The sequence below is a fragment of the Trichosurus vulpecula genome, chromosome 8 (genome assembly GCF_011100635.1).
Source record: "Trichosurus vulpecula isolate mTriVul1 chromosome 8, mTriVul1.pri, whole genome shotgun sequence".
NCBI lineage: Eukaryota > Metazoa > Chordata > Mammalia > Diprotodontia > Phalangeridae > Trichosurus > Trichosurus vulpecula.
In genome coordinates, this window is record NC_050580.1 from 33129569 (window position 1) to 33157350 (window position 27782).

General features: G+C 44.2%; 1 protein-coding gene across 1 annotated transcript; it reads right to left on the bottom strand.

The window, feature by feature from the left end:
- Positions 1 to 20: 20 nt before the first annotated feature.
- On the bottom strand, positions 21 to 27782 carry SAR1A (secretion associated Ras related GTPase 1A). Its single transcript, XM_036734702.1, has 7 exons — positions 27638 to 27782; positions 11347 to 11417; positions 11096 to 11215; positions 10615 to 10680; positions 9053 to 9156; positions 5589 to 5720; positions 21 to 4321 (listed from the first exon to the last, which is right to left on the bottom strand). The coding sequence occupies exons 2-7, from the start codon at positions 11402 to 11404 to the stop codon at positions 4205 to 4207; spliced, it is 597 nt and encodes a 198-aa protein (XP_036590597.1). The 5' UTR covers positions 11405 to 11417; positions 27638 to 27782; the 3' UTR covers positions 21 to 4204.

The following is a 27782-nucleotide window of genomic DNA, read 5'->3' on the forward strand; positions in this document are numbered from 1 at the left end:
ATGACAGACCCTTGAAGTACGGAAGTGTTTAAAGAAGTTTAATATTTTCACAACACATAATCAAGGCACAAAGTCTCACTCAGGCTAATAATTATCTTTCACAATAGAACCGCAAAAGGGGCCATAATTAATGGTTTTCCTTTGGACACTTGGCCCCTTTTTGGGGCTGGGCCAGACCCACAAGTTGACCTAATAATTGTAAAAGTGCTGTTAACTATTCTAACTCCCAGCAATGAGTTTTTTTTCCTCCCTAGAATTCAATGATCTTCCCCTAAAGATACTGAAGCAATTAGCATTGGGTGCTGTGGAAAATGGTCCAGAACTTTCATGTCCCCAAGTCACAAAATTGCTTAAAAAATCATTACTGCTGGCATTTATATAAAGCTTTTCATAGTCTTAATTGATCTTCAGAACCATTTGAGGTGCTATAAGTATTTGTTTTACAGAGAGTTCATTGACTTCTGTGGTCAGGCAGCTGATGTCTTCGGCAGAATCTGAACCCACAACCAGCATTCTATTCACTACTGCTCACTGCTGTTTCATAAGAATCTTCTCAAAGTGTGGACCTTGTCACCCTCCAGTTCAGCTCAAGACAACACAGACACACCCCTTCAGTGTTCCAAGATTGCCCAATGGGGAAGTCAGCTTCAGTAAAGTGACAATTTACTACCTCAGACCAGTCCTTTTGTTTTCAATTCCAATCTGTACCAGCACTTTAAGGTGTCTATTTCGCATTTATCCCATGGATGAGGCTTGTTAAAAACCCAACGAGTTGTTGTTTGGCTTAGGGCAGGGTGGTCCCACTTCTCACCTGAGGTTAAATAGCAATCCTTTGGATTCTTGTGCCCATTGTAGTAATGACACGCTGAGCTCCAATAAGACCCTCCTTACCTTTGATCAAGCACCCAAATGCTCTCCCTACAAATTTCAAGGATAATCAAAACACCAAACCTACTAAAAACTGAAGCATCTCCTTGTAGTGGAAAGAGGGCTGGCATCGGTCAGAAATTTAGATTCGGATCCCAGCTCCAACACTTGAGCCCTGTGAACAATGGGCAAGTCATTTTAACCTGAGGTGGTTTCTTTTTCTGTAAAATGGCAGCCTAATGCCCAAGGCACCATTTTGTAAACCTCAAATTTCATACCGCATGTTCAATCAGTTGGCAAACCTTGCTATTTCTACCTCAAAAACTGTTTCCTTCTATTTGGCCAGCAACCCCTTTAGTTTAGGCCCTATCTCTGCTCCCCTTGCCTATATGATAGCTTCTGGATGTCTCCCTGCTTCACATCTCACTTCTCTATAATCTTAACGTCCACACAGCTGCTAATGTGACCCTCCCTAAGCACAGATAACGATGTCCCTGCACCAATCAGTAAGACCATAGAGGCTCCCTACTCCAACTTGTTTGATTTTAAAAGCCCCATCCTGTCTTTCCAGCCTCATTACACATCAGTCCCCTTCCACATTCTCCGTTCTTCACACACATCAGACCATCAATCATATCTGCCTTTGTATACTCCCTATTCTATCTCACCCCCAAGGTACAAACACACTCCTTCCTCTCCCTTGTCACATAAAGGCCCAACTCAAAAATCAACTCCACATGAAGTACTAATGTCCTGCCTTCTCCTTTTGCATTCCTCCTATACATTCTTAAAAGCCAACAGAATGTAAGTTTCTTGAGAATATAAAGTTTCTTATTTTTTGTCTTTGTACCCCAAGCTCTTAGCACTGTGCCAGGTATATGGTAGGTATTTAACACTTACAAATTAATGCTTGTTGACAAACTGACTTCAAGCACTTAGAGAAATGGGATTTCAGAATGCACCGGGACCCTTTTATGAGGTAAGTTACCTTGGCTCCTTTCTTTTCTCCCTTTCTCAAGGTTTTCTGGGGACATGAGACACACACTGTGGTCAAACCATAACTAGATTAGTGCATTCAGTGGCAAGCTTTTTTTTTTTTTAACTTTTTATTAAAATGCATTGGATACAGAATGACCTTCTTTTGCAAAAGGTTGCTTCACTTTTCCAGAAAGGGGAACAGCAGACACCTTGATACAACATAATGAAGTTTCCATTCACAGTAATGTCTCTAAGCAGCCCTGGACCTTTGATGTAGTCACATGTTGAGCTTCCGTTGGCTGTATTTCTCCGCAGTCCCTGTAGAGGAATGGTGCATACACCATGGGGCAGGAGGAGATGGTTCCACTCACTTTTACCCCTTCTTTCTCCAGTGGTAAATACAGACCACTTTCACAGAAGGTTGCCCTAGCTTGGGGCAATGGCTGTCTAGCTTACTACAGAGCAAAATTAGCTCGAAGTACCACCCTTCCCAAGTCTCCATGTAGGAAGCAGCTTCTTGCAAAAAAAGACAAGCAAGGCCACTATTTGGTTCAGTCATTCTAACTAGATTTGTTCACTTTAGTGAACATCTGCCCCTTTCAGACCCACATAAACTTTCATTTTGTTGCTTTGCTGCTTTAAGAAATAACTGCAAAATTTTCAAAAATAGGAGCCTCCTTCGGACAGGAAAACTATGGCATCTGTCGTGTGCTAAACTACTTAGGTATTTGGCCATAGGGAACTCCAGCGCGTCAATACTGAGGATCAAGAACAACAAGCTTGACTGAAGAATTACACCAACTCTTCCTATTCCAAGACATCGTCTTGTCCATTTCTCCCCTTCTTCCCGTAAGCCCAATATAGTCCAGACCCCTCTAAACAGACCATCACTGCCGCATCCAATGCTGGGTAGGGACGTATCTTAGACAACCAGTAAAGGTAGGTTTTATCTTGATAGTCATCTTAGTTCTTATTGCCAAGGAGCAAGTTAAGAGTTAGTTAAGAGAAGTCCAGTTTCATGTGGCATTAAAGAAATGGGAAGCCAGTAACACAGATTTACTGATGTCAACAGTAGCTTCTAACAATGGATGACACTGGTTCAAGATCGTGGCTAATCTGATTGATGGAATGTAGATCTCTGATGGGGGAAAAGGGTAAATTGTGGGAAAGCAATATCTCAGGAACAGCCTATGAACCCTGCTTCTGTAATTCAGTCATTCAGTTACCCCCAGTTACCCTTTCTGGAATCTCCCATCAGATCCAGTTCTTAGTCCATGGAGAATCCAATCATCTCAAGCTCCCCTGTGTATCAGTTGTCCTTGGAAGATGGTTCCCTGTGTGCAGAAGTGACTTAAGACCTCTGCAGCATGCAATGAAGCAGAATGTTTGGTTTTGGTCCCACTGCTTTCTGGGGAGGATTAAGTCAGCTTTTTATTTTTTAATAAAAGGAAGAAAGAAGGTGCTATAGGCAGGAGTGAAAAAGATAGTATAAAAACAGAACCTGGCTTAAATTCATAACCTTTTTACGATAAGCAAGTTGAATGCTGTGCACTTTTCTAATAATTTTTTTTTTTTTTGCAAATGATCAGCCCCTTTGATAATTAATGACCCTAATCTACTGCTGCAGAAAGCCTGTTGACAAAACTGGACACCAAGATGTTGTCCCTCTCCTAGTACTCCATGCAGCAGGAGGAAAAACTAAGTACCTCAAACCAGCACCTTCTAAGGCAAGGCAGTTACCAAGATAGGTGAGCTCCAAGAGACCTCACTGAAGCACCTGGCCATGAAAGCATCTGATCCAGAATCTGCCTAGTCCAACAGAGCCAAGTGACCTACAGGGCAGCCACACCCAAACCTAGATTAATTGTGGGTCTCAAATATATTTGCTCAGTATTTTTGTAAAATATTTAAATGCCATTAAATAGATTAAAAAAAAACCCTAATATAGACTCTGGACTAAACAAGTGAATGTTAACTGAAGAGGTTGGAAGGGACACGGATTACATTGATAACACTTCTTTTAAAAAATAGAATCGTTTTCTTTTTCTATCGACTACAGTGGTGAGACAAGTTGTTCTTTTCGGCTGCCCCTGCAAAGCGCCCCGGCAGGCGAGGGCCCCAGAGAACAAGAGCCGGCTTCACCCAGCCCGTGGGGAGGCGCTCTGCTCCCCCCCAAAGGGTGGAAAAGAACAAGTGTCACCACTGGGCCATCAGAGAGCTGCCCAAGGCTCCTCCTGGCTTTCCCAACGCCAGGATGTGGTCGGAGAGCTTTCCGTGTCATGAGAGAAAAGTCCACGAGGAAGCTGTGAACAGGATCAGTCCAGAGAAGTAAAAGGCTTTTATTTTCACTGCCCCCACATCAGTCAATGTACTGAGAGAGCCAGCGGAAGCCCTCACCGTAGCCCTGCCTCTTGAGCACGCTGCACATGAACACCTCCATGGGACGGGCATTCAGCTCCCTCAGGGGCACGTTTCCCTACAGGAGTCAAAACGGAGAAAAGGTGATTAGAATCTTGGTAACCTCACAGCCTGAGCATGGAGTCACTAAATCCATCTCCAGTCTAACTAATGTTAAGGAGACTTTGAGGGAAAAGGCCAGTAAACTCCCAAAGAAGCCCCGGCATGGAAAATTAGCAGTGCTGCAAATTTCGGGGCACACTATGAGCAACCATGAGTGAAGGAAGGGACAGATACTGCCTGTGTGTCACCAAATCAAGGAAGTCTTCTCAGAGATGAGATTGTTAACAGTTCACTATGTGTGCAGCTAAGTTTAGGAAAAACCTCATAGTGTAGAGAACACACTCATAGAGAGGAGGGATGGATGGCGTCCGAAGGTCCGTTTGCAGAGACAAAATAACAGTGATAATGGGGGTGGGAAAGAAAGGAGAAAACAGTATCAGGGAGGTAAAACACATGCTCATAAGCCACAGAGCAGGGGAGGAAGGGAAAGATTTAAACATACATCCAAACCAAAACACTATTGGCTGAGAAGATTGGGAGACTCCTGCTCTAACTATTCCAAATCTCTTTCTCTCTCCCCCTCCCTCCCTCCCTCCTCTCTCTCTCTGTCTCTCCTTTGCTGTCTCTCTCTCTGTGTCTCTTGTCTATCTCTCGCATACCTGTTTTATACAACAGATTCATCTTTCCAACTAGCGCCAGTGTGGTCTATTCCTCCGGAAGACTCATGTTCTAATCCTTGTTCTGTTACTGATCTGCTTTGTAGACTTAACTCTCAGAGAGAGAGTTTCCTTATCTGAAAAACGGGGATAATGCTACTATCCATCTCACCCGGGCATTACAACAATGGATAACATGATTTGAGGTCTATGACGTGGAGGGAATATCAAATCACAACTGCTCTTCTTTGGAAACAAATTCCCTAAAATTAACGTCTAGCTAAGCAGAAAAAAAGGTCTTCCAAAAAAGATCTGTCAAATAAAATTGGAATGGCATCCAACAAAGCCCAGATGACTAAGATGATGACTTTGCCTTTACTGCCAACCTCCTCCAAATTCTCGTCTTGACAAACATCACCTGTATTAAGAAGGCAGGGTGTGCACAGGTATTGTTCAGGGGCACAGGGCTAAGATCTGAACACAGTCCTGCCACTAGAACCATAAAACATTTAAAGTAAAAGCTTTGGTCGTCTAAACTTTTCGAAAGACAGTTAAAATCCAGATTCTCCAACAGGAAAGTTTTGGCTTAAGGCTTCATATTTTCCCCCTAATATGTTTCTCACTTACCTTTCCTGTGGTCTGTCCATAAAGCCCAAATATCTCACGGAGTCTTTCCTCACTGATCGCATCTGATCTGTCAATTTTATTGCCCAAAATAAGGATTGGCACATTGGATATTGTTTCATCTGTCATTAGTGCCTAAAGACAAGACACAAAAGTTAAGTTTTTCCAAATACCAAAGGACAGTGAGCAAACATTTGATGTTTAATGCTCCTTGAGCAGTCCGCCTGACAACTCTCCTAAGTGAACAATTAAGTAGAAGCCGGGCAGACTACAAACTCAGCTTTCTAGTACTACACAACTGAGATGTCCTCTGCACCAGTGAAAAATGGCCCTGATTCAGGCCCTGGGGCTAGGCATGGATCGCACAGATTTGCTCCAGCCATCATTACTCACAGTGCAGTTAATGAGTCCTACACAGTCTAGCCACAGGGTGCACACATGGGGTTTAAGGGATTTTCAAAGATACTCTGAGGCAGGCCTGTCAGAGAACAACTTAAATGGAAACTAGAAGTCTTGTAAACAAGCATGTCAAGACTCTAACTCAACGGGCAAGAAGTGGGCACCTATGTCCAGCACTAGAAATTGAAGAAAATATGAAAAAGACTTAAGGTGATAGAGGCCCTGCCCTCAAAGGTATTACAATTTGACAAAAAATAGAACCAGCATGATACCCAGAAATGAAGCAAGTAATAAACACAAGGACCTGAGAGAGACAGAGAGAGAAGTATGCAGTGGAGGTTCAGTGTGGCCTAGAGGAGGTGAGCAAGGCCACCTGAAGCAAGTGTGATCTGAGCTGGATCCTGACACATGAGGAGGATTTGAATAAGCACAAAGAAAGGGAAGAAGTTTCCTGAAAGGTGAAATAAACAGAAGCCTTCAAACAAGTGTTGACAAAGACAGAATGCAGCAGATACAAGCAAAGTGTGCCAAGGAGAGGGGATATAAATTATGCAAAGCTTGAATGCCACGCCAAAGCAGACTTTAACTTAAAGGTACTGGGGTTCCTGAACAGGTAGTGACCTCAACTGGAGGCAACAAGCCAGAGACATAAGAAGGAAGAGAAGATGGCAAAAGGGATATTAGTTACGGAGACTGTTGCAGCAGCCAAGGAGAAGACGACGGAGGCAATTTGAAGGCATTCTGAAAAACTTCTCGTGAGGGATTATGAAAGCAGAATTTGGGCACTACTGGATTTGAGAAGCGAAGGCAAGGGCAGACTTCAAGCCTGGTTCATTGCAACAGAACAGTGGTGATTACAAGGGCTCCAGGACATTCTGAATCTGAAACACTGAAGAGAAGCTGAGACTGACACCTGGGTGTAGAGATGAGCTGAACTTGGGACACCACCAGCCACCAAGGAAAAAGTTAATTAAAGGACTAAAAGCAACAACTCAAGAGCTAACCTTCAGAGAAACAACCAGAGTTACAGGACAAGAACAGGAAGTCAGCAAGGTTGGACGTCAAGGAAGCCAAGAGATGAAAGACTATCAGAGGAGGACAAATAATCAAAAGCTGGAGAGAACACAGAGGTCACTGGCCTACAAAAGGCCAGCCATTCAGCCTACTGTGTTTCAATGGAGCAGGGAGAGTAGAAACCAGGTAAGGGACAGAGGCCAAGGAAAAGCATCATTATGGCCAGAAGAAACAGACTCTTTGACTCCGAATGAAAGCTCCTAACACCTCGCTCAGAAATCTCGTTCTGTAGTTTATCTGTCAGACCTACGGAGAAGGGAAGAACTTAGGACAAAACAAGAGAGCATTATGAGTTGTAAAATGATAATTTTAATTATATTAAATTAAAAAAGGTTTGCACAAACAAAACTAATGCAACCAAGATTAGAAGGAAAACAGAAAGCTGGGAAAACAATTTTTACAGCAAGTTTCTCTGATAAAGACCTCACTTCTCAAATAGAGAACTGAATCAAATTTATCAGAATACAAATTACTCCCCAGTTGATAAATGGTCAAAGGATATGAACAGGCAGATTTCAGATGAAATCAAAGCTATCTATAGTCATATGAAAAAATGCTCTAAATCACTACTGATTAGAAGTGCAAAGTAAAACAGCTCTGAAGTACCATCTTGCACCTATCAGATTGGTTAATACGACAGAAAAAGAAAATGATAAATGCTGGAGGAGACTGGGAAAATAGGGACATTAATGCATTGCTGGAGGAGTTGTGAACTGATTCAACCATTCCACAGAACCATTCGGAACTACGCCCAAAGGGCTATCATACCCCTACTAGATCTGTATCCCAAAGAGATTTAAAAAAGGTGGGGGGGGAGGACCTATTTGTACAAAAATATTTATAGTAGCTCTTTTGGGGGTGAAAAGAACTGGAAATTGAGGGGATGCCCATTAACTGGAGAATGACTGGACAAGCTGTGGTATAGGATTGTAATGAAATACTGTTGTGCTGTAAGAAATGATGAGCAAGATGCTCTCAGAAAAACTCAAGACTTCTATGAACAGATAGAGTGAAATGAGCAGGGGAACACTTACACAGGAACAGCAATATTATACAATAAACAATTGTGAATGATTTAGCTATTCTCAGCAATAGAATGATCCAAGACAATTCCAAAAGACTCATGACTAAAAATGCTATCTACCTCCAGAAAAAGAACGGATAGTCTGAATGCAGACTGAAGCATACTATTTTTTCACTTTCTATTTTTTTAATCAAGTTTTCTTCCACAAAATGACTAATATGAAAATACATTTTACAAAACTGCACGTGTATAACCAATGCTTACCATTTTAGGGAAGGGGGTAGGGAGAGGAGGAGGAAGAGAATTTGAAACTCAGAATTTTGAAAAAAAGAATGTTAGAAATGGTCTTTACTTGTAATGGGGGGGGGGGGGAAGGAGAGAGACTTATTCTGACAATGCAACAAAGAAAACCCACTAAATCCTTAGCTTTAAACACTCACGTTTTTCCATGCAAACACAATAAATACAAGACATCCAATTCTGATGCCTGGCTACAGACAGTGTAGCGGTCACCCTGAGGTCTTCAAAAGTATGTCGATGAAACACAAGCCCTGTTAGGTTCTACTAAGATGGAAAGGCTTCAAGAACAGGCCTGGTAGCCCTATGTCATCCCTAAATACACCTAGCTAGGTTTGGAGAAGCTTACCACCAGATAGGTGACTCCAGGGTGGTAATTTTTTTCTTTAGCCACAGCAACTCACAAAGACCAGTCACCAAGGTGCATAAATATTATAATCTGCAATGGTGGAGGTGAGTGACCATGGTGAAATAGCAGATCCCTGAAATAATGAAACAGGCACAGAACCTGTAACTCAATACTTCAGTGTGTACAAGAAGGAAGAAAGACAAGGTATGCTACACACGCTGCCAACGTACCCAAGTCAAAAATTCAATACCATAACACATCTCAAATTGTAACAAGTAGAGAATAGACTAAGGACAGTGAGTTTAAAAAAGACTACAAACATACATTGAGTTCAACTTTGGATTCCAGGAGGCGAGGATGATCTGCACAGTCCACCAGGAAGACAATCCCATTAATTGCTGGTAAATAGTTTTTCCAAACCCGCCGGGCTAGAAAGAAGTAAGAAATGTTCATTTATTTCCCTAAGAACAAAACCCAGAAACCATGACCTAAAAACTTAACAAGAAAGATTCTCTATCAACGTGACAAGTTACATCTCCTCCAGATTTGCCAAATTCTATCCCAGTGTTAAGTCAGCTCAGGAAGCAAAGTGCTTCACTCTACAGAAATGCATTCACTGAATTATGATTTAATGCTGCGCCTGGTGCCTTTGTAGAAGGTTAAGACAATCATGCAGCTTAGCAGTTTTTCTCTAACTTCATAGTATCAGATGAGCACCAGATGATAGGGTCGAGCCCTCCCCACCAACACCCCAGCCACCTCCTTCCCCACCCCCACTCCTATAGTCCACCCCTGCACCTTAAGAACCCCCAGGCAGTGTCACCTGCCATGTCGTCATGCCCTCCATAACCATTCCCACCCTGTACCAGGCACCTAACCACCCATCCTGCTATGGAACCTTCCTCTATCTGTAGTCTGCCCAAACTGAATGTGAGCTCCTAGAGAGCAGTATCTCCATCCCCAGTGCTTGGCACACAGCAGATCCTTGGTAAATGTCTTTTCATTCAATCAAGATACTACTGATGACATTATTCAATGTCCTGTATATACAAACCCACATGATATATTCCTTCTTGGATTTTAGTTCCATGGAAAAAAATTCTCCGCAGATGAATCTGTGCACTCTTGTTGGAAAACAAAAACTATGTACCAAACGGTTTTCCTTTTTGCCCTGGCTGCCACAAAGCTTAATGCAAAGGTCATTGCCTGAATGCTCTAGTCTGCTCAACTGAGATGCCTGAAAACATCTATTCCTTCTGCTTCTTTCAGATGGTCTCTGTTCTGTTTTATCCTGAAATGTCTTATCTCGCATTGTTTTAATCTGTAAGCCACCTCAAGTCCTTTTGAAAGAGACAGGGTACCAATCTTAAATAAATAAAATAAAAATTGAATTAGATGTCAATAAAAGTACTTACTACATAATTACAATGCTCCATCAGGAGGCTTATTAACCACATTTCATAGCAAATTTCTACCCCCTTTTATCCCCATCCCCATTTCTATTAGCCTTAAAAGACTGTCAAATCTAAGAGAGCCAACAAACAAGAGTGATCTACTTTGATTATTTCTCTAAAGCCATACAGTAAAGCTACTGTGGAATAAGAAAGCTATGTGTGTATCAAGCATAAAAAGAGGACTAAATGATCCTCATGCAAATGCAAATTAGCACAGTGGCCAAAATGCTCGAGTTGGAGTCCTACGATTAAGACTCAAATCCAAGTTTGCTTCATCTGTCTATGGGTCTCAATTTACTCATCTGTAAAAGGAGGGTTTTAAACCAAGTGACCTCCAAAGTCCCTCCAAGCTCCCCGTCTGTGATTACAAATAAAGGCTCGTCCTCTGTTAAGTACGACAGACTACCAACAGCAGCACAAACCACCTCTTACCTTGCTCGTGTCCACCAAGATCAAAAGTTGTAAAAGTCATGCCAGCAATCGTCAGCTCTTCGGATGCTGGAAAGAGATCGCAAGGAGAAAACACCTTTCAATTGAGCTAAAACGTCAATAATGTGGTCATGTGTTTAGCACATTAGAGAACATACATTCAGCAAAGAGAAGAAATCCCCAAATTATCTTATCTGACTATGAAAGGAACTGCTATTTTTCCGCTGCTTCTCAGAAGTCAAGAGACCGTGAATCGTAGTTGAAAATCACAATCAGACTATGAGTTAAAACACCACCATAAAGAAACGCAACTAGCATGTTATCTGTGTTTACAAGTGGAATGCACTCTACAGAATGGCATCCAAGTGATTTTTTTCTTTTCCGTTTGTGTTAATACAAGGGAGGCTCCGATTTAGAATCCAGCCACTAGCTCAGACACAGCTCTCCAGAAACAGAAGGAGCCGCTGGGCATCTTCAGACCTACTTGGGTGTAGTGTTGGAACATGCTGGCCCAATCTGTCATCTTTGAGCATGTGCAAAAGGGTTGTTTTGCCTGCATTGTCCAAACCCAAGAACACGAGTTTTCCAGATTTCTTGTAGAGTCCTACAAAAGAAACAAAAATCTGAACTACAACTTTGTTCGATTTGCGACAGATTACTCAATTTTATCTTCTGTGAGGAAATGTACACAAAGCTTTAAATCTAAGATATATTAAAAAAAAAAAACTTCTTTACCTAAAAACTGCAGGACACTGCTGAAGCCATTATAGATCCACTCAAAGATGAACGACATTATCGTAGCTCAACTATAAAAAAGCCAAAGACGGCACACATTAATGTGGACAATACAGGTACTAGAACTCACAGTATGACAGACACGATACTCAGGTTAAGAGCTGCAGCTGGCCCAACGCCCCCACTTTAGAGACGAGAAGAGCGAGTCCCAGAGAGTACAAGTGACTGGCCCAGGATGACACAGGCAGCAGCAGAAGGAGGAGTTAAATCCGTGTCATCTGATTCCAAAGAATGAGAACGGTGACCATAGCGACAACAGGAATAATAAGATAACACGTACCGCGTGCCAGGCACTGTGCCAAGCCCTTTACAAATACAACCCTGGAAGGCTCATTTTACCACCGAGGACACTGGGGCAAATAGAGAGTAAGTGACTTGCCCAGGGTCACACCGCCAGGAAGTGTCTGAGGCTGGATTTGAACTCAGGTCTTCTGCTTCCAGGCCTAGCGCTCTACCCGCTGCACCATCCAGCTGCCAACTCCAGTGTTCTTTTCACCGTCTCTCTGCCAAAAAGTGATTTTAACCCATTCTGTCCTTAAAAGTCCTCCTCGAAGGCGTCAAGGTGGCAAAAAGATAATTTATTTATCTCAGTCTTCCCACCCATCACCATTACAGAATGTGCTCTCTAGGGTTCCTGACTGCCTTCCTTTATGAGTAATGTGACAGAATGCTGGCCTTGGAGTCAGGAGGATCTGGGTTCAAGTCCCGCCTGACACAGTAGCTGGACGACCATGTTTTCAGTCTGTTAACTTCTATGAACCTCAGGTTTTCTCCTCTGAAAATGGAATTAATAATCCTTACAGCATTCACTTGATAGGGTCGTTATAGAGTTCAAATGGAAATACAGGAAATAACGGTACAGAATGCAATCAGCACAGCCAGGAGAACAACTTATACATCAGCGATGTTTTTAAGGACAAACAACTTTGAAGGCCTGGCGCCCTGGATCAGCGTGATCGCCCATCACTGCCGGAGAGGACCCACGATCAAACACGCCACCGACCTCCTGAGAGAGAGGGCTGAATGAGACATACTTCTGGATCCGGCTAACGTGGAAGCTTGGTGTATTTGACCACATGTCTGTAACAGCAGTTTTGTTTTTCTTCTGTTCTCAAAGCGGGAAGGGAACCGTGGAGGGGGAGGGAAACAAAGTGGATTTTTACTGATTAAACAAATATGTGTCTTAAGTACTGCGTGAAATGCAAGAAGGAACTTGGCCGGAAGCCAAGCACAGGTGCGCCCTTACTTAAGATCTAAATGTACAAAGCAGACAAATTATGCCATTGCTATCACATCATTAAAGAAGGCTTCTCTTTTGTCTCCTTTCCTTTAAATAACTCTGCAATTATATTCAGAATGATTAAATTTTCAAAAATGTTAAATATATCTTTATGATGGAAAGGCAATATAGTACAGTGGACCTAGAGTTAGCCTCCGGCACCCACAGAGTGGCTGTATGATCCTGGCCAAATCACTTCCCCTCTCCAAGTTGTAGAGAAGGTGCTGACCTGCCCTGGAAGAGGGAGCTGCTCACCAAGGGCTGATGAAGTCATGAGTCGACAAACAAAACCTTCAGGGTAGATTCTCCTCCATTTTCCTCTCCCACCATATCCTCCAGAGCCAGGCCAACCTTACTGCCACCATGGAGATCCCTGCCTGGGGCACTGCTCTCCCAACTGCTGACTAGCTGCCTCACCCATTCTGCTATTTCAGCCAAAATCTAACCACTCACTCCATTTCTGAAACCACAATCAAATTAACCCTGCCACTGCAGAGAAGTTAACATCTTCCTCATTACGAGGAGCACCCACAGTGACAAAAAGCAAAGATCCTCAAAGCACCAAATGCATGGTGCCAGCAAAGGGGGATTTGCATCATTATTACCTAATTCAGCTTTATTTATGACGCTAATTTTTTTTCATCAAGCATTTATTAAGTACTGAGGCTACCAGGACCAAAATAAAGCAGTCCCTGCCCTCACAGACTTTGCATTTCAGTGAAGAGAAGCAATATGTACACAAGAAAGTAGACACAAAACAACTTGTGAAGGAGAGGACACTAGCAACTGGAGGAGGGGGAAATCAGGAAAGCCTCCTGTTGCATTCTGTTTGGATACACTGAATTTGAGATGACTAGGACATCCAAATGAGATGCCCACTAGGCAAGTGGTGATGTGGGTCTGCAGTTAAGGAGACTGAGGAGGGACACTCAGATCTGGGAGTCTTCGCTGAGCAAACAGTTAAACTGATGGCAGATGATGAGATGATGGTGAGAGAGAAGGTACTCTAGGACCGAGCCCTAGAGTCTGTCCATGAAGAAAGATGTTAGAAGCCAGACAAAAGGGGATGAAAAGGGAATTCATGAAAGAAAATTCATTTACTATAAACTAAACACTGGACAAATACAACAAAAACAGTCTCTTTTCTCAAGGAGCTTACAGTCTAACACTTTGAGATATCACACAAAGGCAAGTGGTTGCCAGGAAGAAGCATTTTGGTTAGTAAAGTTACATGTATTCTTCCAGGGCATGGTTTCTGGTGTGAGGCGGTTTGTGAAGCTGTGAAAGAGGTGGCCAGGAAAATGAGCGCCAGATTTTGAGGAGGGGAGAAAATGGAGTCAGTGAGTGTAGAGGGCTTCTCCTGGGAGTTTGGCTATAAAGGGAAGAGATAACCTGTTAGCCTGGGTATACTCACGTTTTTCAAAAGATGGGGGAGATCTGGGCATGTTTATAAGCTGTAGGAAGGACCCTGCTCCTTCCTACTGATGGAAAGGGCAAGTTCCTAGATTAGATAAGAAGGAAAGGGATCAAGGATGCAAACAGAGAAGTTGGCATCTGCAAGAGAGGAGTCACCTGTTTCCTCTAAGACTACAGCAAAGGAGGAGAGACTGATAAAAAGATGTTGAGGTGATTTCACTGGGGGAGAAGAGGGAACTCACAATGGATGGCCTCGAGGGTTTTTGGTTCTTTTAATGAAGTATGGGGCTAAGTCCTCAGCTGAGAAAGCAAAGAGAGGGGAGAAGGGGAATGTAAGCGAGTTGCAAAACAAGATTTGCAAAAGCTGTTGTAAAGAATGGGAGACCAGCTGTCAATCTGGAGGAAGGAGAGAATCTGGGCTACAATAATGAGTTAGCCTTGTTATGTGGCATACTCTATGTGTCCAGCATCACATAAGTAGGAACAGAGAAGGTGAGAATAATCCAAGGCTGGGGTTTAGAAAGAGAGATCAGTGGTAGGGCAAGGAGCTCAAGAGCAAAGAGCAAAGTAAAACTGAACTATTTACAGGGTCAAGAGCTTAAAGGGAGGAAAGTGAATTAAGTGCAGGGGTAATGGCTGGGGAAAACCAAGAGGAAGCCAAGTGACAGAGGTCAGAGAGCCATACTTTAATAAGGCTCCCCCTTTTTAACATCCCCAATCTTTGCTTAAAAGGGGCGGGGGGGAGAAGGACTTACTGCTTTCCAAGGCAATCCATTTTACTTCTGAAAAGTTCTAATGGCTGAAATCTGCCCTCCGACACTTCCACCCACAGCCTTAGGTTCTCTGAGGCCAAACAAAACTAGGCTCCTCCTCCTTCCACTAGACAATCCACTCAAATCTACTCTTCTCCAGGATAAGGGTATCTGGTTCCTCCCACCAAATACTTATAGAGTAGGATTTAAAAGTATTTCAGCATCCTGATCACCTTCTTCCAGACCAGTGTTCTCTAATCTTTTCTGATTACACTATTAAAAAAAACTTCTGAGCATGCACTCCCATTATGTATATTCATTTAAAAATTATAAACATGTACTACTGTACTGATTATACATATTATAAAACTTTAGAAATCTAAAAAGGATGCAATAAACCTGAAATAACATTTGAACTCCTTGAGGACTGGGTCTGTTTCTTCCTTTTGTCACAAAGAAGGCACTTAATAAATGCTTGCTGACTTGCCTTCATCCTAAAGCAACCCAGGAGCCACCAGTTTACTGACAAGGGACTGACACATCAGACTCAGGCCTTAGGAAAATTATCTTAGTAGCTGTGTGCAAGGCAAAGTGGAATAAGATCTGAAGGAAGGAGAGCAAGGCGGAAGCTCTCTCAACAGCACAAGGGAAAGGTGATCAGGGCAGAACAAAGATGAGAGCAGAGGGAAGGGGATAGATGTGAGATGTGAAGGGAGAAAACAACTGAGCTGTGTCAACTGATCGGCCAAGCGGGGTGAGGCAGAAGGAGCCACTGGGATGATCCCAAGGTTGTAAACCCGAGTAACTAGAATGACGGGGGTGCTCTTAATAATAAGTTAGAGGGGTTAGTTTGCGGGAGAAGGGCAGTCATGACCTCCTGGATCTGTTGTAACCCATCTATGTCTGGTCATATTATTCAATTTGTTCTGTCCCACTTAAAACAGAAAGTGAAGAGTCCTGCCAGGCTCTTACTTGACAGTCCCTACCCCAGAATACAGTCGGCCTTCTGAGAGGCTTCAGCCAAACCATGGAGCGACCTGGCGGGCTGGGGCAGTTTCCCAATGACAGCAGACCAGCAGGAGCAGTAAGGTTATAAATGCCCTGAGGTTGGTAGGTGAGGGCAGAGGTGGGAAGTGCTGGGAGACAAGAGTAGGTGTGGCTGTGTTGGAGTCAGAGCGCCAAGATTAACTTCAGCTAGGAGAGGAGAAACAAGACCATCTTCCCAACTGGATACTACACAGCCTCTTCCTCCCAGGGGCCCCTGGCTGCCACTTCAGACTTCCATTATTGAAGTCCTTCCTTATAAAGAATGCGGCACCCCAAAGGGAATTCTCCAGACGCAGTAAAGCGGGATTATCATTTCCTATACTAAGGGCCTAAGTTTGCACTGCTTTTCTACCTGCCATCTACAGTCCTCCGTGATTGAGTATGAACTTGTAGTCGACCAAAACCCCTCTAAAAACAAAAAACTGCCCATTTTGCTTCCCCAACCTTGCATCTTTGAAACCAAATATAAGGATTTAGATTCACATTTCTTCCCATGTCATCCCACATTCAGCCCTACTTTCTCATCTGCCAAGATCTCTTTGGATCCTGACTTCACCATCCAAAGGGTAAGATATCCCTCCCAGCTCTGTAACATCTGCAAATTTGTTAAGCATGTATTCATCCAACTCACTAATAAAATCATCAAACAATCATGGATAGATTCCCCCAAATACTTTTCCCTCCAAGGAGACATCAACATATCATTATCAACTGTTTGATCTATCATAATAATTCAACCACTTCCTAAAAAACTCTAACTGTATAATCACATAGCCCACACGAAAGTATGAGACACCCTGGCACAAGTTTTGCTAAAATCTGAGTAGACCAGCTCTCCAGCATTCCCCTGATCTACCAGTGTGGTAACCCAACCCTAAGAGAGGTGGGCATGCCATGATCTGCTCTGGATTAAGCCACGCTGGCTCTCTGATCACTGCTTCCATTCCTAGTACATTCTAGAACTGAGAGTCAAACTCACCTGCATTTACTTTGCAAACTCCACTCTCTCTCTTTAAAGCAACTCACATCTTTCCCTTCCTTGCAGTCTTTCTGTACGTATCCCACTTTTCACAATCTTCAAAATTTATTTTATAACAACTCAGAAACCACTTCTGCCAGTCTCCTAAATACTCTAGGGTGTGGTTGATGTGGTTGGTGACTTGAACTCATCTATGGTAGTTCAGCAGCACTCTTATTATCTTTAGTTTCAATTAACTCCCAATTAGGCATTTCCCAACCCAAAGAACTCTTTGCTTGGCAGAGAAAACAGAAGCAAAACAGGAGCTGATGACCTGTCTCCTCTCCACTTCGTGTTAATCATCCCCCACACCTGGGCTGCTGTCTCATCTTCTCTAGTCCTTAAAAGGAACCAAAAAGCCCAAAGTGAGCTGCACAAGAGGGCCTGAAGTTCCATGGAACCATGACGCTGCTCACACACTCTACCCCCACCATCGTGGATACCGTGGGTAAGCAGTGGCACAATGGAGTGGTCCTCAGGCGGTCCCCTCATCCGGAACTAGCTCCCAACTCATCTCCAAACAGCATCCTCTGATCACTGCTTTAGGCCCCTAACATGCTGTTTTATAAATCGTTCTCATGTTAGAAGCCCTTTAAAAGTGGAAAAAAGTTTTTTTTTTTTAAATTTCCCTAGCGCCTGATTCACTTCTTCACACACAACAGGCATTCATGTTCAAGCTCATAAACTAACCAAGGTTAACCTGTTGGGTTGTAGAAGGTTCAGATTTGCAAGTCAATTGCGTTTCATGCTCTTTAGGAAAGATTATCAGCACTCACTGCGCTAAAAAACAAGATTTTTCATAATGTTACTTCCTTGATTATCAAGTTGATTTTCTTTGTGCTTAAAAAAGCCTTCAGATCATTTCTTCTTCCCATAATGACCTATGGAAGGTCCTTTCAGAATCTCTCCAGGTAACTATCAAAAATATGAAAGGAAAGCACATTTGTAAAGCACTCTCAAATGCACTCTAGAAATGTGAGTTATTATCATTCTTCAATGCTTAGGGCACACTTGGGACCTAAAGCTGGGGTAGGCAGACTCAGAACTTTGGGAGATTGCTCAGACATTTTGCCTGAACCAAACACTGTGATACTTGTAATGTATTTTGGCTTATTTTTTCTTTAATCACTTGATTTATGGATATGACCAAGCCAATAAGACCAAATTCCTTAAAAGCAGGAACCAACCATGTCTTATTTTTTAAAGATATCTTTACCCTCTACAGGCACTCAAGAAACACCCATCAAACTGTGCTCTAAGAAGTGATTCTGGTTGGGGGTCAGCCTCTTGGTGTCTCATCTTTGCTTACCACCAACAGAGTTGCTCTAAAGATTTTTGTACATACAGATCCACAGAGTTCCTTGGGCACAGCCTTGGTATCAGTAGCTGGGTCAATTCCAAATGACCTTCTAGGACCACTGGACCAATACACAGCTCCAGTACTAGTGTTCCTGCTTGCCTCCAACATTTTCCCCAACACTTATTATTTTCCTCTTTCGTCAGCTTTGCCACTCTGATAGGCAGTAGAAGGAACATCAAAGTTGCTTTAATTTGCATTTCCCTAATTATTAGTGATTTAGAGCATTTGTTCAAATGCCTGTGGATAGCTAGGATGTCTTCCTTTAAAATCACTTGACTATTCTATGTAAAATAAACAATTTGGCATTAGATTAAAAAGACCCAATACTGAAGAGCTCATTTCACATATTCTATATATTCTGCTGGCTTTCTTTAGTAGGGGAAAGATTGTTTACTTACTGTATACACATGCAGCACTGTAATCTCTCTACTCTATTGCACTATTGTTAGGATTTCTCATTGTTAGAATTTCATATCTGAAATTTTGGAAAAGGCTGCTTGCTGTTATATCCATGCATCTTTAGGGGTCTGAAGGAGAGATTTTATTCTTCTGATGGCATAAAGTGGAACTAAAAAATCCTAAATTGGAAACTGCAACTATGTATAAAACTTTTGGGTTTGGTTTTTGGCAATAAAGCTGCATGGGCTGAGAATGCACTGAAAAAAAAGTCACCTGAGGGCAGAGCTCAAGTCTGAGAAGTAGAAAGAAGAGAGAGCTCCCTCACCTCCTCCCACTCCTCCAAACAAACCTAGCAAACCCTCTAGTCTGAAGCTTGATCAGGAAGTACAAGAAAAACATCACAGTGAGAAATTCTTCCAGCCCAAATAGGCATAGAGCATCAACAGAGATTTCTACAGACAATGAGGACCAAGTCTGACTGGGAGCATGCCGAAGGGAGCACACTTAGGGATGGAGGATGCGCCTAAAGGGAGGTAGAGAGCCCAGGCCTTGCAGAATTCAGGGAATGGGTGGCAACAGGAAGATCTTTCACTCAGGACCCATTTTTGGATCACAGACCCAGCTTGGAATGAGGGCCTGTGCCTAGAGGGGACAGTCCAGGATAAGGAGTGGTCATAGGCTCTAGACTGTGTACCAAGCAAGGAGCAGCGGTGTGGCTTGGACCCCCAGGAACCACATGTGGGCTCAGTTCCAGCTTCTAGCCCTCTGGACCTGTTTCAAGTTCCTTTGGCTTCGGTGAGCTCAAGGGTTTCTCTGAGTCTCTGAAGTCACTTCAGACAACTCCTGGGCAGTGACCTCTACCAATAAGGAGAGTTCCATACCAATGGCTTTGGGGACACCATAGCAGGCCCAGCCCAGATATTCCCTCCAAAAGTCTATAAAGCCTGGCCCGTCGAGTCAGATGGTAGGCTAGAAGAATGATCAAACAAAAAAAAGCACGAGGGTGCGCATACACACACATCTATCAAGAGTTATTATAGTGATAGGAAAGCTCACTGTAAAAACTCAGAAGAGGATGATTCTGAAACATCTACAAGCAAAGCCTCAAAGGAAAACCCAGCTTGGGCATAAACTCAATTGGCATTCTTGGAACAGATAAGATGAAAGTTTTAAAAGGTTTTTAATGTTTTCATAAATGAGAACGCCAAAGCAAAAAAGTGGAAAAGAAATGAGCTATGGAAAAAAAGAATTGCAAAGGAAAGTAAAAGCCTTGCACGACAGGTAAAAAAATCACAACAAAGCATCAAGATCCCTAAAAATCAGAAAGGACAAAATAGAGGCCAATGACTTTAAAGGACAATAAAAAATATCGCAACAAAGTCAAAAGGCTGTAAAAATAGAAGCAAATATAAGGCATCTAAGAACAACTGACCTGGTGAAAAGACCGAGGAGAAAAAACTTAAGAATCACTAGACTGTCTGAATACTGGAACCAAAGGAAAAAGACTAGATATTCAAGAAATCTGTGTGACCTTTCAGAACCAGAGGGCAAAATAGAAATAGAAAGAATCTACCAGTCACCTACCAAAACCCCATCATAACCCAAATCCAGAGATTTCAAGTCAAAGAAAAATTACAGCAAGCAGTCAGAAAGAACAAATTCACGTACCAAGGAACTACAGGGAGAATCACACACGATTTAGCAGCCACAACAATAAAGGAGCAGAGAACTTGAGATACAAGATTCCAGAACACAAAAAATATGGGCTTATGACCAAGAATAACTTACCCAGTAAAACTGAGCTGAAAAAATTACCTTTGCAGTGGATAGAGTGCCAAGCCGGGAGTCAAGAAGACTTCTCTTCATGAGTTCAAATCTGGTCTCAGACACCTACTAGCTTTATGACCGGCAAGTCACTTAACCCTGCTTGCCTCAGTTTCCTCACCTGTAAAATGAGCTAGAGAAGGAAATGGAAAACCACTCCACCACCTTTGCCAAGAAAACCCCAGAACGAGGTCACAAAGAGTCAGACACGACTCAAACAACTGAACAATAAGCACTCCTACTGAAGAGAGAGAGCTGTTAAAAACTTTGAAGCTCAAACACAGGAGTTAAGAGAAAAATAAAAATGTAAACTCAAATGAACCACAAAAAAGGACTACACAAGGATAAACTGCTTGTTCATATCCTCTGACCATTCCTCTACTGGGATTCCTCTTTGGATCTACTGAACTAGCTTAGTCAGTGATTTCAGCCTCCCTCCTCTAACATAGTCCTGACAGAGCCAGAATTGGGGGATCAGAGGCAAGCTGAGTTAAGCACGGAGACAGAGTGAGGATCTAAGTTGGTTGTTCTTAACCTTTTTTGTGTCATTAACTCTGTCTCAGATTAATGTTTTTTAAATAGTGAAACATATAGGATTACAAAGGAAATCAATCATATTGAATTACAGTTATCAAAAAGTTTTCTAAACTGTGGCTGAAGTTGATTAGAGAGAGTCTAGGAATTGGGGAGGGCAGGGACTGGAAGTCAAGGGTTGCTGAGGTGGGGAAGATGATGGAGAACCAGGGACTGAACTTACTGGAAGAAGAGTGACCAAGAGGCCCAAAAATGACAACCATGAAAACTGAAAAGGATAGAATACACGAGAGGAGGCCAGACAGTGCAGAGGAAGGAGCTATAAGTGAGCATGTAGATCAGGGAAGATGCCAACTCCTTCCCTGGGCCCCAGGTGGCAGAGGGTCAGAGAAAGTGTGTCCAGTGTTAGAGAAGGTGACAAGAGATGTGTGTTTTCAGGAGAAAATTAGATTTCAGTGAACACCAGAGGACAAAAGAATTCTGAGAGGAAGGAATCCAGGAACACTGGGTTAAAAAAGAACTTTGAAAATTATCTAGTCCAATCTCATCATTTAACAAATGAGGAAACTGAGGCCCAGAAAAGCTAAGTAACTTTGGTCAAAGACACAAAGGCAGGATTCAAACTCAAATCCTATTCTAAATTCAGCTTCAAAGCGTTACACATCCTCCCAAGAAGGAAAGTTCTCAGAGGGTGCAGCTAGCCAAAAAAATATGGCCTAGGAAAAAGGCATCATACTCACCTGGATATTGATATCTAAGACAGAGTCCTAATCACTGTCTGCTGCTTCTAGGTCGGAATCCTAACAAATGAGTAACAAAGCTTAATGATCTGGTTAACGGCATGGCCAAAAGGGAAAAAAAAAGGAGACTGGGCTCACAGAACCCACAAAGCAGATCAATCTGTTAGAGGACCACATAACAATCTAGTGCTTATACCTAGAGATTTGCAGCCATTCATCGGGTCAGTGTAATCTGACTTACAACGAGCTCTTCTCAGTCCTACTAAAGATTAAGGTTTTTCCTCAAAGAAAAAACTACCCCACCAATTTTCCCTTCACAAAGCTCCACTCTGTAATCCGCCTAAAAAGGACCTTACTATATATATTCCAGCTTCTCTATCACAGAAAGAACCCTTAACCACGTGCACCATAAAATGTTCAAACCCAGAATTATAGCCTTCTGCCATTCTCCTTATGATCAGAGGTTAAATTAGAATTTCCTACCTACTTTTCCACATTCTGCCCACTGCCTTTAATGTAAAACAGAATGCTCTAAAATGTAAGGCCTCTAGCCCAAAGCACCGCAGTTACTGCTAATAATAAAAGCTACAAACTGAGAATCAGAGGTTACATAAAGAAGAGACCCTAAGTCATCTAGTACAACCTCTCATTTTATAGATGAAACTCAGGCTCCAAAGGTCACACAAAAAGTTCTTAGCTGAGATGGTTCTCTAGGAGGGGGAAAATGCTAGCAGAAATTTAGGCAACGTGAAAACAAAAGATATAGTAAAACTCCCAGTCTAAGGCTTTCTACTATTCCTTGAGAATCTTCACTTCTTGATGCGAGACCTAGGTCAAAAATTCATCCGGTTTTTACAATCCCAGATTAATTTTTAATGTAAGTGCCTTGATCATTTTTACCCTCAATAGCGATCCATACAAACATAAAGGATTAGGAAAGCATAATGCCTATGACACTGTGAAGAATAACTTTGGGGGATTTCCAAAATGGGAAGTTACGCTTAAGTGACATTTCAGTACACTGACAAGAAAGGGGGTTCGAGTCCTCGGCTATAGAAAAGCTTATTTAGCCATGTGGCAAAGGTCAAAGGTGAACACCCGACACCATCCCAAACTTCAAAAGGGGTTCTTAACCTTTTTTGTTATGGACCCCTTTTCAGAATAATGTTTTTAAGTATAAAAAATAAAATACACAGAATAAGAAAGTCAGTCGATAAACATTTATTAAGCACCGACTATATGCCAAGCACTATGCTAAACGCTGAGGACACAAAAAGAGGCAAAAGACAGATCCTACCTTTGAGGAGCTCACAATCTAACAAGCGAGACACCAAAAAATACAAATAAGCTATATACAGGAAAAATAGGAGATAATTAACAGAGGAAAGCCACCAGAATTAAGAGGGATCTGGAAAGACTCCTTTAGAACATAGGATTTAGCTGGAACTTGAAGGAAGCCAGGAAAGTCAGGAGGTGATGAGGAGGGAGAGTCTTCCAGGATGGAAGACAGTCAGAGTAAATGCCTGGAGCTAAAAGAAGCATACTGTATTGATTTGCAGTTATCAAAATAGATATATTTTCAAAGTCCAAAGATGTTAGTTTAGGAAATCCTTCATTAAGCAACAGTGCTTAGGCCTGAGGGATAGAGCTGTCTCAGATGGGGGGGGGGGGGGGACAGATAAGAGAATTCCATCTTCATCAGCATCTCGGAACCTCAGTTTCCTCATCTGTAAAATGAGGTAGGATTAGATGATCTCAAAGTCTATAATCTTCAACTGAACTAAGTAATGGAAAAACCAATAAAGGTCCAAGAGAAGAGAGAATAAGGCACACCTCCTTCCCTAAGAGCAGAAATAATGTGACGAGGACAAAATAACCTATACGTTGTTCCACGAGGTCCACAAGTCAGATGTTTCTGTTATTCATTTTTCTCTGTCACAAGGGCAAATTCATCTTGCAGGGGATGATAAGAATTGATCAAAAAAGCAACTTTGTAAGAAAATACGAAGAAATTTAAAAACCAATCGATCCCATGATCCTGTGTGGGGATAAATAAAAGATGTAGCTTGCCTAGTCCAGCCTTTCTGAATTACACACTCACCGGCCAAGAGGGCGGGGGGGGGGGGGGGGGGGGGGGGGGGGGGGGGGGGGGGGGGGGGGGGGGGGGGGGGGGAGAATAAACTAAGGTGTGCCCACTGTCTCCACAAGACAAAAGAGGCCTCGGAGCATGAAAGGAGCAAACACTCAGTGAGGTACCAGAGCCCGGGGCCCAGGCCTTTGACACTCTACCCTCTACTAGCCCTGGTCAGCACAGTGTTATTACTACTGGCTGACCTCCTTTGGGTCTTGTGAACTGAAGGGCTGGAGAGGTGATTCCTACAATTCATTCTAAAGCAAAGGCTAGGAAAAAAAAAAACAGAAGGAAGAAAGTGCACCTGTTAGCCTGACCCACACTTCGAAATTCCTCTGCTACTTAATATGTGTGAGGTGGGGAAAATAACTTCTTCCTGTCCATCTATCTGTCCTTCAGTTTACCCTTCAGTAAAACCACATGAGAAAAACTTTAAATTTATGTGCACTTCTAAATCAAAGGACTCAGAGATTGATGCAGCCCCAGAGAAAAAATATAATCCAAAGGCTCTTAACCTGAGGCCCACGATTGTTTTTTTTTTAAATATTTTGATATTTTATTGTATTGCACCATAATCCATTTCCTTTGTAGTCCTCTCTGTTCTATTTTATGTATTTAAAAACCTTACTTTGAGAAGAGCTCACTGGTTTCACCAGATTTCCACAGGGGTGCTGGCACTAAAAAGGGAAAGAAGCTCTGATCTAATCCAGCCCTCCTCTTTCTGAAATGGAAAGTCAACAAGGGGAAGGGAAGGCCCTGGCCGAGGTGACCAAATTCCTGGGCAGCCTCTGACCCTGGATCCGTGATGAGCTCCCTCAGTTTCTCACCCCAATATTGTGGCCCATCCATTCTCTTCCTCTGGCTCTGCCACTTCATCACTTCTCTGGGGTAACTCATTTCATTGACCGTGATCAGCAACTCTCTCTCAGGGTTGTTGTAAGAATCAAATGAGATAATATATGTAAGGTACTTGGCAATTTAAAAACTCTAGTAAAGGTTGGCTATTATCAGATAGTATCAAAGCTATCTGGAGCAAGGAGAGGTTTAAATGACATTCCCACTGTCACAGAATCTATCAACAAGCATTTATTAAGCATCCGCTCTATGCAGCCCCTGTGGTACACAGACAAACAGGAAACAACCCGCCTTCAAAGAGCTTACATCTAAGAGGAGAAGACAACACATAAGTACATACAAAACAAATGCAAGGTGATTTCAGAGTGGCAGGGTGAGGGAGGGGCAGAGAGGGGGTTTAGTATGAATGACAAAAGGCTTCAGATGAAAGGTGGCATTTGAGCTGAGCTTTGAACAAAAGCAGGAATTCTAAGAAGCAGGGAAGAGAGACACAGGGTCCACACACAGCCCTGCAAAGGCGTGGGAAATGTTCTGTCAGAACTGACTCCAAGGCTGGTCTCAAACCATCACACCACACTGCCACTCAGGTATCATCCCCAATTCATACCTAAGGAAATGGAGGTTCAAAGAGACAGAACTGGCCCAGACTCCCACATCTAGTGAGGGTCAGAGGAGACTCAAAGGCAATGATCCTCCTCCTCCTCCCTTTCTTCCTGGGAGTTAAGCTCCCAGAAGCAGCTTTCTCCACTCCCTGCCTCTTGTTTCCTCACCCCCCACAATCTGGCTTCCAACCTCACTCAGCTGACAAGGCTCTCTCCAAGGTGACTGATAACCTATTAACTGCCCCATCTGACGGCCTTGTCCTCGGTCCTTCTGCTTCTTGACCTCTCTCCAGAACTTCACAGTGCTGACCATCACCACCCCCTCCTGGATACTCTCTCCTCACTGCTGTTCAGGACGCTGCTGTCCTGGTTCTCCTATCTGTCTGCCTGCTCTTTTTCAGTCTCCTTTGCAGTCACTTTCCCTGACCCTTCTCCTCCACCTGAGTGGACCCCAAGGCTCTGTCTTGCACCTTCTCTCTCTATATTACCTCTCGGTGACCTCATCAGCTCCTACAAGTTCAACTACCACTTGTAAGCCCCCACATCCGTATATCCAGCCCAGCCCTGGTGTTTCTTCCCACATCACCACTTGATTCTGGAACATCTCTAACTAGTTGTGCCGTAAGCATCTTAAACCCAACAGGTCCAAAACAGAAGTTATTCTTTCCCTCTCAAACCCTCCTCTCTTCCTAACTTCCTGTTTTGCTGACGCCACCAACCAGTCACCCAGGTGTACAAACTCAGACTCATCTTGGCCTCTTCTGTCACCCTCATATACAATCAGTTACCAAATCTTGCCAATTCTAACTCCACAACATCACCCACAAAGTTACTCTGGAAGTGCAGCCCCTCACCATTTCTGGTCCAGTCTTACTGCAACAGTTTCTAAACTGGTCACCTTCTCTTAGATCCTCTTATCTTTCCCATCTACACTGCACACAACTGCCATTTTTATGCACCTGAAAACCTCTATGCACAAGTCTAAACACTTCCATCCCTGCGAGAAGTTCCAGTGACCCCTCTTGGCTTTAGGATAAAACACAACAGTTGGACTCCAGCACACCTCTCCTGACATTTCACGGTCCTTCTTCCCGCACTGTTGCAGCCAAACTGGCCGATACACTTTTCCCATCTCCTGTGCTTCCAGCCTGGAATGCGCTCCCTCCTCACCTGCACCTCACGGCATCCCTGGCTTCCTCCAGAGTCTGGCCCAAGCGCGCCCTTTCAGGGGCACCTACACTGACCCATCAGCACGGATCCCCCAGAAGTAATTCTCTCTACACTTCGCATTTTAATTGTCTGCGATCACGCTGCTTCTCTGCAGTAGAACGTGAACCCCTAAAGGACGGGGGTCGCCTCGTTTCTGACCTTGTACCCCGACAGCCCAGGACAGAACCCGGCACTGCACACACAACACAGCGTGGGTTACTTCGTGGGGGAAGCTGCCGCCACTGCACGCGGCTTCGCTGAACTGACGCGCGCACGTTAGGGGCCGGGGTGGGGTTTCGGGGGCACCGTCAGTACCAGCGGGTGCCCCAAGTGTGGAGACTCCCAGGAGAGAGAAGGCCCTCCACCAAGGCAGCCTGGCACCTCACGGCCAGACAAGGGAAGATCCCTCAAAAAAGAGCTCCAGGCCCGCCGCCTCCCGAAAACCGTCCCCGAGGCCGAGGGCGCAGAGCCGGGAAGAAGCCCTCCGGAGAACCGAGAGCCGCAGGCCCAGGGGTCGGTCCGTCGGTCCGTGGCCGGGGGAGGGGCCGGGAGGCCGGCCAAGGCCGGGATTGCTCAACGCCGTGGATTTGGATGGAGGGGACTGGGGAACGGGATCCGGGGAAACGAAAGGGCAAGGAAATAACGAGTCAACAAGCACGGAAGGAGAAACATCTAGCAGGGCCCCGGGGCCCCCGGAGGAGGGAACTCCCTCAGGGGCTCACCCTCCGGGAGCGGCCCAGGTCAGGAGCCGGGTCGAGGACCGGAGGTGGCCCCTGGACCCGCGGCCTGGGCGCGGATGCTGACGGCTGGCATCTGGGAAGCGCTTCCCACACGCCCCTGGCCGCTGCCCCGGGAGGGGGCCGACCCGGGGCCCACGTTCCAGGCGGGTAAGCTGAGGCCCGGGGGGGCCGAGCTCGGGAGTCTCTGGTTCTGGGCCCCGCTCGGCCCGGGCCGCCTGCGTGTCACTTCCACCCCGCCCGCGCGCCTCGGACCCGGCCCGGCCGCTCACCCCGGCGGCACCGGACCCCGCCCGCCTCACGGCCTCCGCCCCCGGCCCGCACTCACTCGGGCCCGCCTGGGGCTCCTGGGGCGGCGGCTCCGGCTCCGGCGGCTCCGAGCCTCCCTCTCCCTCTCCGGGGCCAACACAACAGCAGCGTCAAAGGCCGCCAGCCACTCGCCGGAAATACGTCACGATGCCCCTCCCCCCACC

What these genes read in the sequence shown, in the direction of transcription:
- SAR1A (XM_036734702.1), bottom strand. Translation starts at nt 11,404, where the DNA reads ATGTCGTTCATCTTTGAGTGGATCTATAATGGCTTCAGCAGTGTCCTG. An exon ending in CAGTGTCCTGCAGTTTTTAG is followed by an intron (nt 11,216 to 11,346) that starts GTAAAGAAGTTT and finishes TTTCTTTTGTAG; the next exon opens with GACTCTACAAGAAATCTGGA. An exon ending in TGTTCCAACACTACACCCAA is followed by an intron (nt 10,681 to 11,095) that starts GTAGGTCTGAAG and finishes ATCTCTTTCCAG; the next exon opens with CATCCGAAGAGCTGACGATT.